Source organism: Motacilla alba, chromosome 1, assembly GCF_015832195.1.
Source record: "Motacilla alba alba isolate MOTALB_02 chromosome 1, Motacilla_alba_V1.0_pri, whole genome shotgun sequence".
In the NCBI taxonomy this organism is placed as follows: Eukaryota; Metazoa; Chordata; class Aves; order Passeriformes; family Motacillidae; genus Motacilla; species Motacilla alba.
The window spans coordinates 3,938,291-3,954,109 of NC_052016.1; the positions used below are offsets into that span (position 1 = coordinate 3,938,291).

Consider the following 15,819-nt stretch of genomic DNA (forward strand, 5'->3'; position numbering starts at 1 on the left):
CAAAGAGGTGAGGAGGAAGCATTTCACCTGAGGAAAGAGAGTTGGATATTCCCAAGGAAAGGTGATGATGGAAAATTAAGTACAGGATCTAAACACCAAACACAGAAGGAATTCTTCAAGGTTCAGCCAACAACTGTGCTCTGGGAAAAGATCACCCCAAGTCCTGTTCACAGCAGAATGTTCTTTAAGTTCTAACCCTAAAGGCTTTTAATTCAAACAAAACTGTGCCCTGCTCTGGTCAGGGAATGTTCCCAGCTCCTGAGGACACTGTGAAAACCACATTTGCAGGCACTAGACATGACTGTCCTGCAATGCAAAGGAACCACGACCTCCTGCCAAGTCATGTCACCAAGGCTGAAGTCACTGCAAGTCAAGAAAAGTGAAATAATAACACACAAACTCTTTATTTAAAAGTTGAGGTATCAGTGAGCTTCAAAGCTTCAGCACTGAGGTTTTAGAAGTGTTCTCAGGGAACAGAACACTCAGCTCCATGCATGGCACAGGCAGGACTCTGCAAACACACACGTGAGGAGGAGTCCTGGAACAGCCAGACTCTTCCCTGGCAGGCAGATGCTGAAAGAAGAGGGAAGAAGTTGGAATTGCCCTCCTGCCATGAGTGAAAACTCACTGGAGTGAGGGCTGTGCCAGGCTGAGATGATTGAGAAAGGGCCACCCCAAAGAAATGTTACCCTAAAAAATGCCGCCCCAAAAGAATGGCACCCCAAAGAAACATCACCCCTGGCAGGACATCACCAAGGGCACTTATCAAACAGTCCCCAAGGTAATGGGACTTGAGGTTTCCCAGAGCAGCTGGGGCTGCCCCTGGATCCCTGGCAGTGCCCCAGGCCAGGTTGGACACTGGGGCTTGGAGCAGCCTGGCACAGTGGAAGGTGTCCCTGCCATGGCAGGGGTGGCACTGGATGATTTCTGAGATCCCTTCCAAACCAAACCGTTCTGTGATTCCATGAATTTGGAGGAGAAAGTTCAAAACAAGCCCAGGATCTGCCACCTCTAAGATGTTTGTCAAAGACAACAAGAGCCACGTAACTCATTATTCTCATCACTGCCATGGAGCCCAACTTTTCACCAAGTCCATCGAAGAGTTGAAAAGCCTTACCAGAAAGAAACAGCAATATTGTTTCTCGTGCTCCGAAGCCACTGCAGAAAGCAGGGCCTTGGTGCAGGAGGAGCAGGAGAAGCCCAAAGCACCTGCTCCTGTTCTGCAGCACCAGTTGTTCTGCCAAGCAGTGGCGACACTCGAGGCTGTGCTCTGCCAAAGCAGCTGGGTTGAAAGCACCACGGTGTTGTTCTCTGGCCCTGCTGGCCAAGTGAGCACAGAACTGTTTCCAAATGTCACTCAAGCTCACACAGCTCCTCAAGACTTCTTTGGGAACTTGTGGGATTGCTGTGATTTTTTAGTAGCTCCAGAGAGCCCAACCACGTCCGAGCAGAAGGTGCCAGAGAGGACTTCCCTTCTTTTTCTGCCCCACAAAAGGGGAGACTTCCCAATATCTCTGCAAACAAGAGGGAGTGGACGGAGGTGGAAAATGGTCTTTGCCCTCATTTTGAGAGGAAAGCATGGCTGACCCTTCAGAGGTCATGGCACTGACCACCTTCAGCCAACACTCCAATGTTTCAAAACATCATCAAGGATGAAAGGATTTTGTCAGGGGAGGTTCTGATTGGATATCCAGAAGAACTTTCCATGCAAGAGTGGTCAGGCATTGGAATGAACTGCTCAGGGAGGTGGTGGAGTCTCCGGGAGTGTTCAGGAGGAGTCTGGATGTGCCCCTTGGGGACAGGGTTTGGGGTATGCTGGTGCTGCTGGGTGATGGTGGGACTGGGTGATCTTGAACCCCAATATTTAACAACCCTTCCAGTGAAGAAATTCCTCCTGGTGTCCAACCCAAGCCTCCCCTGGCACAGCTTGAGGCCTTTTCCTCTTGTTCTGTCCCTGTTCCCGGCAAGCAGAGCCTCCTGTTCCCTGGGAAGCTCAGACAGCAGGGTAATTTCGTATTCCCAGCTCACAGGATTTCACTCCTGAGGGCCAGAAGCACATCAAGCACTGAGTCACACCTGGAATTTCCTGGGCTTGTAACTGTGCTGAGGACCCCAGAAAGGGCTGGAGAAAAGACCCCCTGACTCTCCAAAGCTGAGCACAGCAATGCTTCTCCATGGAGCATCTTGTCCAGATGCTTCCAAAAACCTCCCGAGGCATTTCTTGTTCTCCAAAACGGATCAGTTCCTATCTTTGAATGAGGAGAGCCAGGCCTCAGTCAGAGGTGCTGTTAATCCAAAGGTGCAGCACCTGTCTAATTACCTGGTCTTTGATGAAATTCCCACCATTCATTAGGAGCTGATGCTGAAAGGAGCCCAAATCACTTTGTTTAAGGAGCGGCTACCCAGACTTGCTCAGGAAACACCATTTCACTTTCCTCTACATTGATCAAAAGGCTTACCCAGGAGGGAGATTAACCATCTTCCTAATGGGTCAGGGCAGCTTCTTGGGTAGACAAAGCTACTGCTAATCTGTTATCGAGGATAATGTGGATCTTTGATGGCAAAAAACACTGCTAATAAACTGGGATCCATGGAGAAAGTGTGACACAAAGTCAAACAACAAAATACTGTAACCAATCTGTGAATACTGAGCACCTGTATCTGTGCAAAGGGTATTTGTAGGGAAGGAACTGGACTGGTCCCGCTGAGGATGGGGCACAGGTTGCCCAGAGAAGCTGTGGATGGAAATGTCCAAGTCCAGGCTGGACGGGGCTTGGAGCAAGCTGGGATCATGGAAGGTGTCCCTGCCCATGGCAGGGGGTGGGAATGGGATGAGTTTAAGGTCCCTTCCAACACAAATCATTCCAGGATTCTATGAAAGCAAGAATTCCCTTCTGCTATACCAACCCCTTCCCAGAAAAAAAAAAAAGTGAAGCAGATTTTTCATTCATGTTGTACAGGCTACAATTCATGGAATTCCAGGACACAAACGATTCCTCACGTGTCTGAACATCCACTGAGTGTTTACCCAAATACCTGCAGCCAGAGTGAAAGACTCCAAGTGAAAAGACGTCACTATGGATCTGGAAGTGTTTTGAACCCAAATCCCTGCTCCAGACGAAGTTAGCTCCCAAATTCTATTTCAGGGAACTGCCTTCTATTGAAGAAGTGGAGTATTCAGCTGGCTCCGTTTTGGTGGCACTTTTTCTGAGCAGAGAAGTGTCAGAATTTTTGCATTTGGATGGCAGCCTATAGAGCCTGGATTTCTCCCAAGAAAAAATGAAGTTGTGCTTCTTGCCTTCCCCTGGAGCTCCACATGCCTCCAGACATAAAAGAAAACACTAAACAAAGAAAAATACAACAACTACTTTTTGCCTTTCTCAGGATCCAAACAGTCGTTGCCTGGGGCCTTTTGCTTCCAGAATCTTTGTTGGAAAACAAAGCTGAACACAGAATTTAGGCTGAAGGTGCAGAATCCTAACTTGAAAACTGACCCATTGATTTGGGTGTGAATCAGCCTCTTTTTTTTTTCAGAGGAAAATCTCTTTTCTTCACAAGAGAAGTCATGAAGACTCCTGAAGTCCATGAAGTCAGCCCAAGCCAGAGGACAAGAACAACTTTACAGATAAAATTTCTCAGAAGATGGAAGAAAAGCTGAACTTTCGAAGGAAAGCCACACAAAATTCTCCCAGGCTTTGTAAGGGAGAAAGAAGCAAAGGAATATTCCTGCAGCTGCAGGTCAGGAAAAAAGAAGTTATATTTCTAGATATATATTTATATATTATGTATATATAACAAAAGATAGAACAACCCTGGGGTTTTTTGCTTTGACAAGAGGGGGGAAAAAAGCAATTTTCTTGTGAGACATTGTAAGTCCAAAGAGAAAGGAAAAAAGATTTAAGGACAACAGTGGAATTAATAGCTGAGGAAGGATGGAAGCAGCAGCTGAATACCCCTGGATCCAGCACATCCCAGGAATCCTTCCCAGCAGGCAGCCAGGACAGGGAAGCAGCAGAGATGTGAGCTGCTCCATGCGATGGGCTCTGAGGCTGGGAATGCTCCGGGTACTAACAGGGAAACAGCTCTGGGAACTGTTCTAGCCTGGGAACTGGTGCTCTGAAATCTCCTCTGACCACATCTGCTCCTGCAGCTCTCTGCTGGCACAGTTCACACATGAAGTCTCTTCCTTGAGACAGCCTCCTTCCAACCAGTGAAAATGGCAAAGCAGGAGAGGCTCAGCTGGGAACTGAATTTTGTAAAATCCTGGGGTGTAAAGAAAGGAAAACACCCCAACAGCACTGGCCAATAACTGCTCTGCTCAGCTCCAGATTTTGGGCTGTGACTCTTATTCTTTGCAGGATTTAAAAGAGGCTCATGCTCCCATCAAACACCTGCCCAGGGACATTAAAGGTGAGGAATAATCAGTTGATTCTGAGGCTCACCAATGACAAAACAAAAGATCATCACAAACTGGTCTAAATTCAGGCACCCAAGACAAACTTGTGGGGTTTTTTCCCAGTTATTTATTTATTACAATTACCTTAATGCTGGGATTGAAGTTTTCCTTCAACATCCCAGCTTGCCCAGAGCAGCTGGGGCTGCCCCTGGATCCCTGGCAATGCCCAAGGCCAGGTTGGACACTGGGGCTGGGAGCAGCCTGGCACAGTGGAAGGTGTCCCTGCCATGGCAGGGGTGGGATGAGATGATTTTTAAGCTCCTTCCAACACAACCCATTCAATTCTCAACAAGCCAATTTTGAAAAATTGAATTTTGGAGAAAACTCCAGAGATGTGAACATTTAAGTCTAAAAAGAAACACTACCTTATTTACATCCCTTTCTAAGCACCAGAAATTCCCTAAAACTCCACACTGTGGATCCACCACTGCACTCAGGGAAGTCTCCAAGAATTACTCAGCATTGTGAAATGATTACTGTAAAATTATTTTACAGCTGGAAGTTTTAGAAAGGTCTAACTTAAGAAACAAGAATACATAAATTACCAGAATGCTGCTTTTTTTACACAGTCTTTAAGGGCCTAACACAGAGCTTCCCATGAACATCTGGAACTCACCTAAAGTGAAGCTGTAAATGCAATTACGACGGACATCTGCTGCCTTTCAGATCTTTTGCTAAACCTCAGTAAGTGAACAATTTCAAAGGGCCTAATTCCCACTTTTATTCCAAACTAGCACAAAGCCTCTGCATTACTGGAAGGTACAGAACTTGGTAAATATATTTGGTGGGGTGTTTGAATTCATTTTGTATTTTATAAGCTAATATAATAGATGTAAGCCATTATTCCATACCTACATGAAGATAAAATCAGTTTTATATTCAACTCAACTTGTAGATCTACTGAGAGGCATTAACAGCCAGTCAGAACTCACATTAACGTGGCAGGTGAAATCACAGATACTTTTACCAATATATAAAATCTTGGAGAAGCAGTTCATTCCTTTTAGGCATCTTCAGGACCTTGGAGGAGCATGAAGATGTCAGCCCTGTTACAGCCAAGCTAAAAAAACCATGTCTGGATCTCCATGTGCTGCCAGAAACAGTTTATTTTTCTGGAGTGGAAAGGCAGTCTTGAGGAATTGTGGACTTCAATCGCAGTATTAAATATTTTCTCTAATTAAAGGCCTCACTGCCTACAAAACCAGGTAAAAATGAAACCAACTACATCCACCTTTACAGAGATCATCCTTCTGTTTATTTCCTGGCACAGCACATCTGCTGATCCCTCTCCATCACATCTGAGGGAGCACAAACAAGTGGCAAGGTCACCCCAAAAGACTGAGCTCAAACAGGCAAGATGCTCAAATATTAAAATTTTCACTGACTTTAGTAAAGAAAAAGCAAAGTGTTGGATGGCTTAGCAGACTTGAGGTTGGACTCTCTGTTCACAAAGTGGATTCAGTGAGGTGAAGGAGAAGTTAAGAGTATGCACAAAATGAAACCAGTTAGAAGATCCAGAATTGACCAGTAAAAGAAGAGCTTCATACTCTGCTCTCTGCTTGTATCCCCAGATTTTTAAGGGATTTACAATAACCAATTTATTAGGAAAATACCAGCACTGACAGATTCCCACAGGGAAGGAGGAAATCAAGAACAAATCTCTTTTCTCAGTCTGGAACAAAACTGCTGCCCCCTGTTCCACCTGTCCAGCAAAGATGTTCAACAGCTGGCTCTGTGAGCAATGAACTCAAAGCTAGGTCCCCAAAGGTATTTTGGGATTTAACTCAGCCAGAAGTCACCAGGGGTTAGGTGTGAGTGTCAGGGAGTGCTGAGCCTCAGAACCAGGCTTTTCCCTTGGGCTGATGCGTCCATGATGGGCTGGGTATTCCCTGCTCTTCCCAGGACAAGTGCAAGGTCAGAACCTCAAATCTGATGTGTCACTGCTAAAAACAAATTCTGTTTCTTGCTCTCTAATCTAATCTCTGTCCTTAACAGCTTATCAACAAATGTGGTTTTGAGACTGTGGCATCACAACGGAAATCTGAGAGTCAAACATTCCCACTTTTACATTTTCCAAGCTGAATTGTGTTCCTAAATCCAGCAGGGTCTAACCAGACGTGCTCACATGATGTTTGAGCTGCACCCAGTGACAGCAGAAGGCTGACAAATGTGTCCTGGAAATATCCCAGCTATCCACGGATTGCTGATTGCACACTGAGACATGGAAACTCTGGTAAAACCTGGTGAGAGGAACTTCCTCCCCTGTGTATAACCAGGAAAGAACTCTGTCATCAAGCTGAGCGCATCCTGGGTTGCTCTGGAAAGCTGGGAATCCATTAGCCTGATCCCAGGATCAGCCCGATCCCAGTCAGGAATCAAGCAAACACATCTGGGCACCACTGCCTGCCGGAGGGTTTGATATAAATATCAAAAACCACACAGCACAAGATGAACTGAACAGGACAGCGAGCACCAGCCTGACCAGAAAAAGAGAAATACAAACCTTACGAGTCAGAATGTCCAATTTCAGCAGGATTTGGGAGCAATATTTGCCCAGTTCTTGCCTCCACCTGCCTGATGAAGTATCATAAATGGAATCTTTACCATGCTCAGGTCTGGCTGTTAAGACAGTCAACCTATGGTGTCTGTCTGTCTGTATTTTAAAACCTAACCCCAAAGGAACAGAACTTTAGGGATGGGGGGAGAGGTTGTTTCCACCTGGCTCCACGATTTATGAAGAATGCCTCCTACAAACATCTGCTGCCCTGCTCATAGATTGAACACAGAATATGCTCAGGAGCTGAAGTGGTACCATCTGAAGTCCAGCTTGTCCAATGATGAGGAATTTTGAGTGTTGTGTCTCCAGAAAGGGTGACCAGACCTTGGCAGGGGCTGCCCAGGGAGCTTTGGAGTGCCCATCCCTGCCCTGGAGGTGGCACTCAGTGCTGTGGGCTGGGGACAAGGAGGACACTAGGCACAGCTGGGACTCCATGGGCTGGGAGGGCTTTTCCAGTCCCAGGGATTCCATGAAACGCCCCTGGAGTGCTGCTGGTGCAGCCCTGGGAGTCCTTCAGGAGCTCCACTGCAGGTGTGATCCTTGGAAAGCTGCAGAAGCTCCCAAACTGCTGCCAAGCCCACAGCAAGGAACTCCCTGTGGATCTGAACCAAGGGCACTTCCCTGGAGCACAGGGCTGAGATTCCCTTCAACACCCAGCCTCGCTCCAAACTTCCTCCAAACCCTCCCAAGCCGGGCCAGCAGGACCAGCCCAGGAACATCAGCTGCCAAGAGCAGCAGGGACAGGACACAACATGGGATGGACAAGGCAGGGCCACTCCCAGCAGCCCTGAGCCAAGGTGTCCCAAATCCCTGGGACAAGGCACAATTCGGAGACCCCGTGGGCAGCTCCAAACTCAGTGTCACATCCCACTGCTGCCTTGCCCAAGAGAACCTTTCCTTTTTGTTCCCACCCTGAACACTGACTTTAAAAGCTGCAGAAAAAGCTCTGTATTTCCAGCATTATGTTCATTACAGACCTCAGGCATTCTCATTGTACTGACCAATCATTCAGGAAATGGGAAATAATTTTTAATAGTTATTATTGCAGTTTTTGCTCGGAATTTTAATTTGGTTTTGTTCCAAATCAATTGTTTTTTCTTTGCTCTTGGAAATCAGCAACAGAAATAAATTTCAGTCTTGCAATAAAGAAACCTCCTCATAATTTAAAACTTCATTGAAAGTTATCTCAACAGGTTTTAAACAGAGGGTCACATGTATTGGGAGGCAAAATTAATAGAAATTACTTTTCCAGAATATTAGAACTATATATAAGAACAGCAGCACCAAAAGATTTTCTGGTTGAGATGCTCTGGTCTGTTCCTGAATAAGGAAAGCAGCATCCTCCACCAGGCTGTAATTCCATGTCAAAATCCTGGAACAGGATTTTTGTTTCCTTTTAGATGGGGGCTGAGGCTGAAAACTTCAATTTTCAATATCACAGGTACCGAGCCATTCTGGAGGAGGGGGGAAAAAAAACCCTTTTCTTTTAAATAGGCAACTTCTTAAATATGGATGCACGAATCTAACTTTAGCTGTCCAGGTTTTCACATTGCTGCTCTCAAATTCAGAAAGTAGAGCATTAATTTAGTCTGTTGACTTCAAGGTTATCATTCATTGAGGTCAATGACTCCATCTCTGAAAAGCAGAACTTCCCCTTGCAGTCTGAGCAGCGCTGCTTTGGCACAAAAACTCCCAAACCCAGCACCGAGCCCTGCTGCAAAGGGACTGATTTATCCAGGGAAAAGCAGGGGTTAATCCCAGGAATATCAAAATAATAATAATAATAATAATAATAATAATAATAATAATAATAATAATAATAATAATAATAATGATGATGATGATGATGATGATGATGATAATAATAATATCCCAGGAATATCCAAGCTCTCATCAGCTGCTTGTATTTCAAACTTCAAACTTGAGCCAACTCTGTCTCAGACCATGATTTGGGTGGGATCTTCTGGGCTGATCTGCTCAGCCAGGACCTGAACATCCACCACAAACTCCCTGGAAGGACCCAGCCAGACAGAATCCAACTGGAATCAGAAACAAAACCAGTGGGAGCCATGCTGTGCCCCAGCATGGAATCAGCACCTGGACCTTTTTTGCTCTTTCAAACATGATTTTCTGCCACCAACTGGACCCTCCAGGTGTGCAACCATCTCAGTGGCCGCCTGGCCACCTCAGGGCCAGCATCTCCACTGGCACAGGAACATCCAGGGGAGGGATAACTTGGTGCTGGCCCAGGAATTTCTGGATTTTTCTGGTAAATCTTCCAGTTCAGGTAACACAGGTGAGCTCCAAACACCATGGACACACTTTGTTCTGACTGCACAACAACAGAGGGGCTTTCTGCTTTGGTTTGTGGTTCTCGGTTGGGTTCTTTTTGGTTTTTTATTTTTTTGCTACTGACGTACAAAAACATCCTCTAAAATAGCTACAGGCTCAATGAAATCAGCAACTAAAATGCGGAATAGGAGATGTGAGAGCCATGGCCCAATTCTCCACTTCTATTGTATTCTTCCATAAAATAAACACCTGGACACTTACAGACCCTAAACCCAGTCCAGGAACTTCCCAGAAATCCTCCTCTGGATTTGTTGTATTTTAATAAGGAACGCAGCTGGGGGAGGACAGGTACCTGTGTGAGAACTATTTCACTGCTCTTGCAGCATCCTTATTGAAAAGTACTGGATTGGTTTTTTCTCTTTTCCAAAAATGACCATTTTTTATAAAATTAAGAGCAATATGAGCACCTCCAATGTCTTATCAAACTTCACTACACCATTATCACATTTTCTTGGGTCTCAACATCTCTGGCGCATCCAAGATGATTCCATGTTGAAGAGAACAATTTGCTGTAACCATTATGTTACTCTGTTTTCTTACAAAGGTTACAAAAAGAAGCTTTGAGCTCTTCAAAAGCTTAAAAATCAGACAAGTCAGTATTTTTAGATCCATATTCCTTAGGCTCCAGCATAACTACAAAAGTCAAAACCAGAAAGCTGTTATAAAACCAAATTATTTTTATAAGAAATCTCCATTAAATAAAGAGAAAAAAAAAAAAAGAACAACCAACCACTGAGTTACACAGGAGCAGGACAAGGGGTAGCAGGAACTCTGGAAACATCAACTTTTAACCAAGATGAATCCCTGCTTGTAAGAACCCAGCACAATCCCAAATCTGATGCCACCACACCATGAAAAGTGAATATGTGTAGGATGACTGACCACCAGCCTAACTACACCCAGAAGTGTTTGGTTCCTTGCTTTCCCAAAAGGTCCTGGAGAGACTTGTAGAGGACAAAGAAGTGAAAAATTCCCATTCTGAAAACACTTTGTAATCACGTTCTAAGGTATTACCCGTGTTATCACAACATGACTGAAACACAAACTTGGCTTTTCCTGTAAAGAGCTGAACCCCGGCTTTGCTTATGGCAGTGTTTTGGGGAAAAGCAGAACAGATCCTAAAAAATCCACAAATAAACAGGGAATCAGAGAATCACTAAGGCTGGAAAACACCTCTAAGACCATCAAAGTCCAGCCATTACCCAACTCTGCCTGGTCCATCTCCAGGACATGAACTCAGGTGCCACATCCACAGTATTTGGGAATTTCCAAGTGTGGTGACTGCAGCACCTCCCTGGGCAGCTCCTGCCAAGGCCTGAGCTCCCTTTCCATGGGCAAATTCCTGCTGCTGGCCAAGCTGAGCCTGCCCTGGCCCAGCCTGAGGCCGTTCCCTCTGCTCCTGTCCCTGTTCCCTGGCAGCACAGCCCGACCCCCCCGGCTGTCCCCTCCTGGCAGGGACTTGTGCAGAGCCACAAGGTCCCCCCTGAGCCTCCTTTGCTCCAGGCTCAGCCCCTTCCCAGCTCCCTCAGCCCCTCCTGGGGCTCCAGCCCCTTCCCAGCTCCCTTCCCTGCCCTGGACACGCTCCAGCCCCTCCAGGTCTCTCCTGAAGGAGCAGAACTGGCCCCAGCCCTCGAGGGGCCTCTCAGAGCCAGCCCAGAGGGACAATCCCTGCCCTGCTCCTGCTGGACACACAATTCCTCATCCAGCCCAGCTGCCAGGGGCCTCTTGCCCCCCTGGGCACCCCTGGGCTTGTCTCCAGCCCCTGCCACCAGCACCCCCAGGGCCTTTTCCAGCCCCTCTGCTCAGCCTGGAGCTCCAAGGGGTTGTTGTGACCCAAGGGCAGGACTGGCCCTTGGCCTGGCTGACCCTCACCCCGCTGGCCTCATCCCATGGATCCTGTCCTGACCCCTCTGCAGAGCCTTCCCACCCTCCAGATCCACACTCCTGCCCAAACTGGTGCTGCCCACAAAGTGACTGAGGGTGCACTCAATCCCCTGCTCCAGATCATCAATAAAATTACTGAAAATCTTTCACTTCTCCAAACAGCACCTTAAAGTGCCCTTTTGCTGGGTGTCCCACATATTATACAGGGCAAAAAGAGAAGTTCAATGTGCTGCAAGTTTGTTTTCCTGGTGATTCCAACTGGAAAACAGCGTTTAATATCCCCATTTCTTCAAATTTTCACTTTTTTTTTTTTTTTTTTTAATAAAGCAGTGGACCTTAATACATTTCTGTGTTTTTAGCCTAAGTGGTGATCTAAAATTAAAGTATTCCACAGTAGAAGTGAAAAAATGTTTTTCTTTAGGGGATTGTTTCCCCAGTTCTGCTGTGGTTAATTGTAGGGCTTTAGAGCAGCTTCCAGGACAATGAAGTGAATCCCAATAAAACACAGAGAAGCTTCCTCCCTTTAACCAAAGGTAGTTTAGACATTACCAGGCACCTCTGACCAATCACCCTCGAGAAACCTTTTGAAAATGCAAGAAAGCCATCCTCAAGAACCACAAAACCTTTCAATTTCAGGCCTGAGCTCTCCCCAGCCACTTTGAACTTGAGCCCAAGATCAGCAGTCACCAAATGACTCCTCCTGTCACTGCACCACAAAATTATCACAGGGCAGGGTCTCGTTTTAAGGCCTGCAAATCTTGTTCATTCTCAGAAGCCCAGCACACCAAGCCTGGCTCTCCTAATAAACAGAAAATGCAAATAAATCTGAGGTTTTTAACTTCCAATACATCAGAGGCATAAAGGTCTTTGTCCTGGTTTTTCATCTGTATTTATCAAGGGACTTGCAAATAAAGAGTTTGGGCTGCAGGAGACAGAATTACCACTTAAATTTCAAAATCTTCTATCCATTTCAATTCTGCAAGCTCATAATTCTACAAGCTCAACACCATCAAAAATTCTGACCAAAACTGAAAGTGCTTAAATTGGAAGTTTAAAATCAGATTAATGTATTGCAATGTGAAACTGAATCCTCTCAAACACTGTCATACATAAGGTACAATTTCATAACATTATCTCTCCTTTCAGTTGTGGGATGAGTATTTTTAAAGCTTTCAAAACATTTTCTCAATATTTAGGTTCTATTTTAATCTGTCACTGCCTACTACACAGAGCTCCCCAAATCTGATGGGACATCAATTTTCGACACTTTTAATGCTGCTCCTCTAGATTAAGATATTGAAAATGAAATATGAAAATGAAGTATCCCTTTGGAGAAGTTTTCCCTTCTCCTCTCCTTTGCCCAACCTAATTTTAGAATTCTTTAGACCTGCTTTGACTTGAGCTTTCAGCACGCAACTCACAAACATGGGAGTGGAATGAGCGATGTTTGGTTTTCAGGGAATGAAATCTCCACTTCCAGCATCTTGGTCCTAATCCAAAGGCTCCATGTAAACAGACCCTCCAAAGCTGTTTATGCACCAACAGCTGATGCAACTGAAAACTGTCAATCAGGAGATGAGCTGCATGCACACGGAAATCTGCCTGGCTTTTTTTTTCCAGCCCTAAGGATTCCTGGGGTTTAAAGCTGAACAAGCAAACCAAAGATCTGGGTGAAAGAAGGGCATTTGGGTATAAAAAAAATCAGAGCAACCCTCTTGGATAAATTCAATTGTCTTCTGTTTCTACTGCTTGTGGTTTTCCCTGTTGGAATATGAACTGTATTTCCAGCAAAAGTAAAAATCAGCCACTGAAGCTGCAAATACACTTGGCACTTCCAGGATTTTTGATCAGCCAAAAAATGAGAGAACTTCCTAAAAATCACCTTCAGAAGCATTCCCATAAAAACTTGGGAAACAATAATTCCACTCAGGAAAACCATTTTCTTCCTGGAAGAAGAAGAGTTTTCCAAGCTGCAGAAGAGTTTTCAAAGGGCAAAGAAAGATTTCCAAATTCTGCAGGTTCTTCAATATCCTGCTAAGTTGGAACAACATCATTTTTGGGGGGACAGAGAACAGAAGAGCAACAAGAAGCACATCAAGAACATCCATCATTTCTCTTTGTAAAAATTCTAAATATAAATAATATAAATCACCTGTATGCATCGTCTTCTTTCAAGTCTCATATCATCCTGCGGGGTTGTGGGGACAGGGGGAGTCCAGCAGCAAACAACACTGAAAAAGGGAAAAAAAAACAAGAATAAACTTCTTAAACTGCAGCCACAACTGCTCAGTTCAACCCCGAGCTAAACCAAGGAAATCCGAACAGAAAATGAAGTTTTCCATCAGGAAAAGCAAAGACAGGCACGACAAAGACTTATTTTCTATTGATATCTGGTTTTAGAAAAACTTTCTGAGTGTCAAAATTTATTAAATTTCAACTGGCCATTGAATAAATCTCAAAATTAATATTATCCCAAAAAATTGTCAGTTCCCCATCTTTGCCAAGCCCTTAAATGCTTGGATTTTCACAGAAAGTCAGTACAATATTTCTAAAACTCAACTGAACTTGTGGGGTTTTCCCAAATCTACGAGATACAGAACTATAAATACATATCAATTCCTAAATGTTAAAGTTCATTTCTCCTCATAGCCTGATGACATTAAATTAGGTTCACCTTGCTGCAAACAATTCAAATATGCTCAGAAAAATAAAATTGTATTTTCCGTAGACAAAGAGATATAAAGACAGGAGTTTCTGTCTATATAATATATAGTATATATTATATATTGCACATTATACATGATGTATTATATATTTTATATTCTATTATATATTATAGATTATATATTATGTGTTATGTGTTATATTATATATTATAATAATTATTATATTTTCTGTCTTTTTTTAATAAAACTCCAGCAGAAATTAAGAACGACAGCAGGATTATGAACAAAAAAAATTAAATTAAAACCCCAAACACAACACCCAGCAACTGAGACTGGCCAAAGTGTTTCTCAAGCATTTATTTTTCACTTGTTCTCCAACAATCATTGGTACTGTACAACCTATGGAAACACCAAACCCACTTAGAATTACTGAGACTTTTAGAGAACTCTGCAAATGACTGACCAGCTGGAATTGGAGAGTTATTATTATTTAAACACCTCCTGAAATATGTAACTCCAGGCAAGTGTGAGCAGCCTAAAATGCTCTCAGCCCCTGCAATGTGAGCAGCGAGCGGCGCCGTTCGCTCCATTTCCCCCCGACAATGAGAGCCCAGAGCCTGCACAGCCCACCCTGGGCCCTGCCTGCCCTCCTGCCACCACGCTGGCCTTGTCCCTGTGCCACTCCAGAGTCACACACGCCACAGGGAACAGGGCAGGAGGACAAGGAGCTGCTTGTTGGATCCGTGTAGGAGCAGGTGTGGCAGTGGTGGTGTTGGTGTTTTAGGAGCGGGTGAATTTTTGCTGTCATGCCCCCCAAAAAAGGGGAAACCCTAAAAGTGGCAATTCCACATCCTGAACCCACAGCCTTTTTATGGCTGCAGTTCCACAGAGCCCTGGGGTGGCACTGCCACATCCACAGCTGCCAGGAGCACTGCTGAGGCCACAGCAGGTCCTACACACTGGGCACTCTTGTGCCTAAATCACTTTGGTTTGAGTGAAAGGTGCAGAGGGAACACCTCCCACAGCTCAGAGCCCTGGGACTCAACAGCAAACAAGAAAGAACAGCAAACTTTAAACAAACTAACAATGGAATCCCACAATGGTTTGGGTTGGAAGGGACCTCAAAGCCCACCCAGTGCCACCTCTGCCATGGCAGGGACACCTCCCACTGTGCCAGGCTGCTCCAAGCCCCAGTGTCCAGCCTGGCCTTGGGCACTGCCAGGGATCCAGGGGCAGCCACAGCTGCTCTGGCAATTCCAGCCCCTGCCCACCCTGCCAGGGAACAATTCCTCATTCCCAAGATCCCACCCAGCCCTGCCCTCTGGCACTGGGAGCCATTCCCTGTGTCCTGTCCCTTCATCCCCTGGAAATTGTCTCTCTCCAGCTTTCCTGGGGCTCCTGCAGGCCCTGCAAGGCCACCCTGAGCTCAGCCCAAAGCTTCTCCTGTGCAGCTGAACAATGCCAGCTGTGCCAGCCTTTGCTGCCAGCAGAGCTGCTCCAGCCCTCTGCTCATCCTGGAGCCTCCTCTGGGCTCTCTCCCGCAGCTCCAAGTCCTGGAGCACCAGGTCTGTCCATCCCACACAGGTGCCAGAGGCTGCAGAGCCTCAGTCCCAGCTCTGAAATCTCTCTCTGGCCAATATCCTTTTTTCCCTTTACCTGCAGCACCTCTGGGTTTACAGCAGGATTACAGGAAGCCTTTGCCAGCAGCAGCAGCTCAAGGACTGAAGGACTCTTGTCTTTACCCCCCTGCAGCTCAAGCACTGCTTGACCCCCTCCCAGTGCCACCAGTGCAAGGCCAGTTTCAATCCTGGCCCAGCTTAGTCCAAACTATCACCAGAGTTTGGGCAATTTTCAGCCAAAATATCCTGGAGTGTTCAACCACTGCCTCCTGCCCATTCCAGAGC

General features: G+C 45.5%; 1 protein-coding gene across 2 annotated transcripts in view; it reads right to left on the reverse strand.

The window, feature by feature from the left end:
• Positions 1-15,819, reverse strand: part of DYRK1A (dual specificity tyrosine phosphorylation regulated kinase 1A) — a 73,917-nt gene that overhangs the window by 35,442 nt on the left and 22,656 nt on the right. For both annotated transcript variants that reach the window (XM_038129894.1, XM_038129884.1), the window contains exon 2: positions 13,402-13,480. In XM_038129894.1, coding sequence (XP_037985822.1) covers positions 13,402-13,411 — 10 coding nt within the window. In that variant the 5' untranslated portion in view covers positions 13,412-13,480. The remainder of the gene's footprint in view (positions 1-13,401; positions 13,481-15,819) is intronic.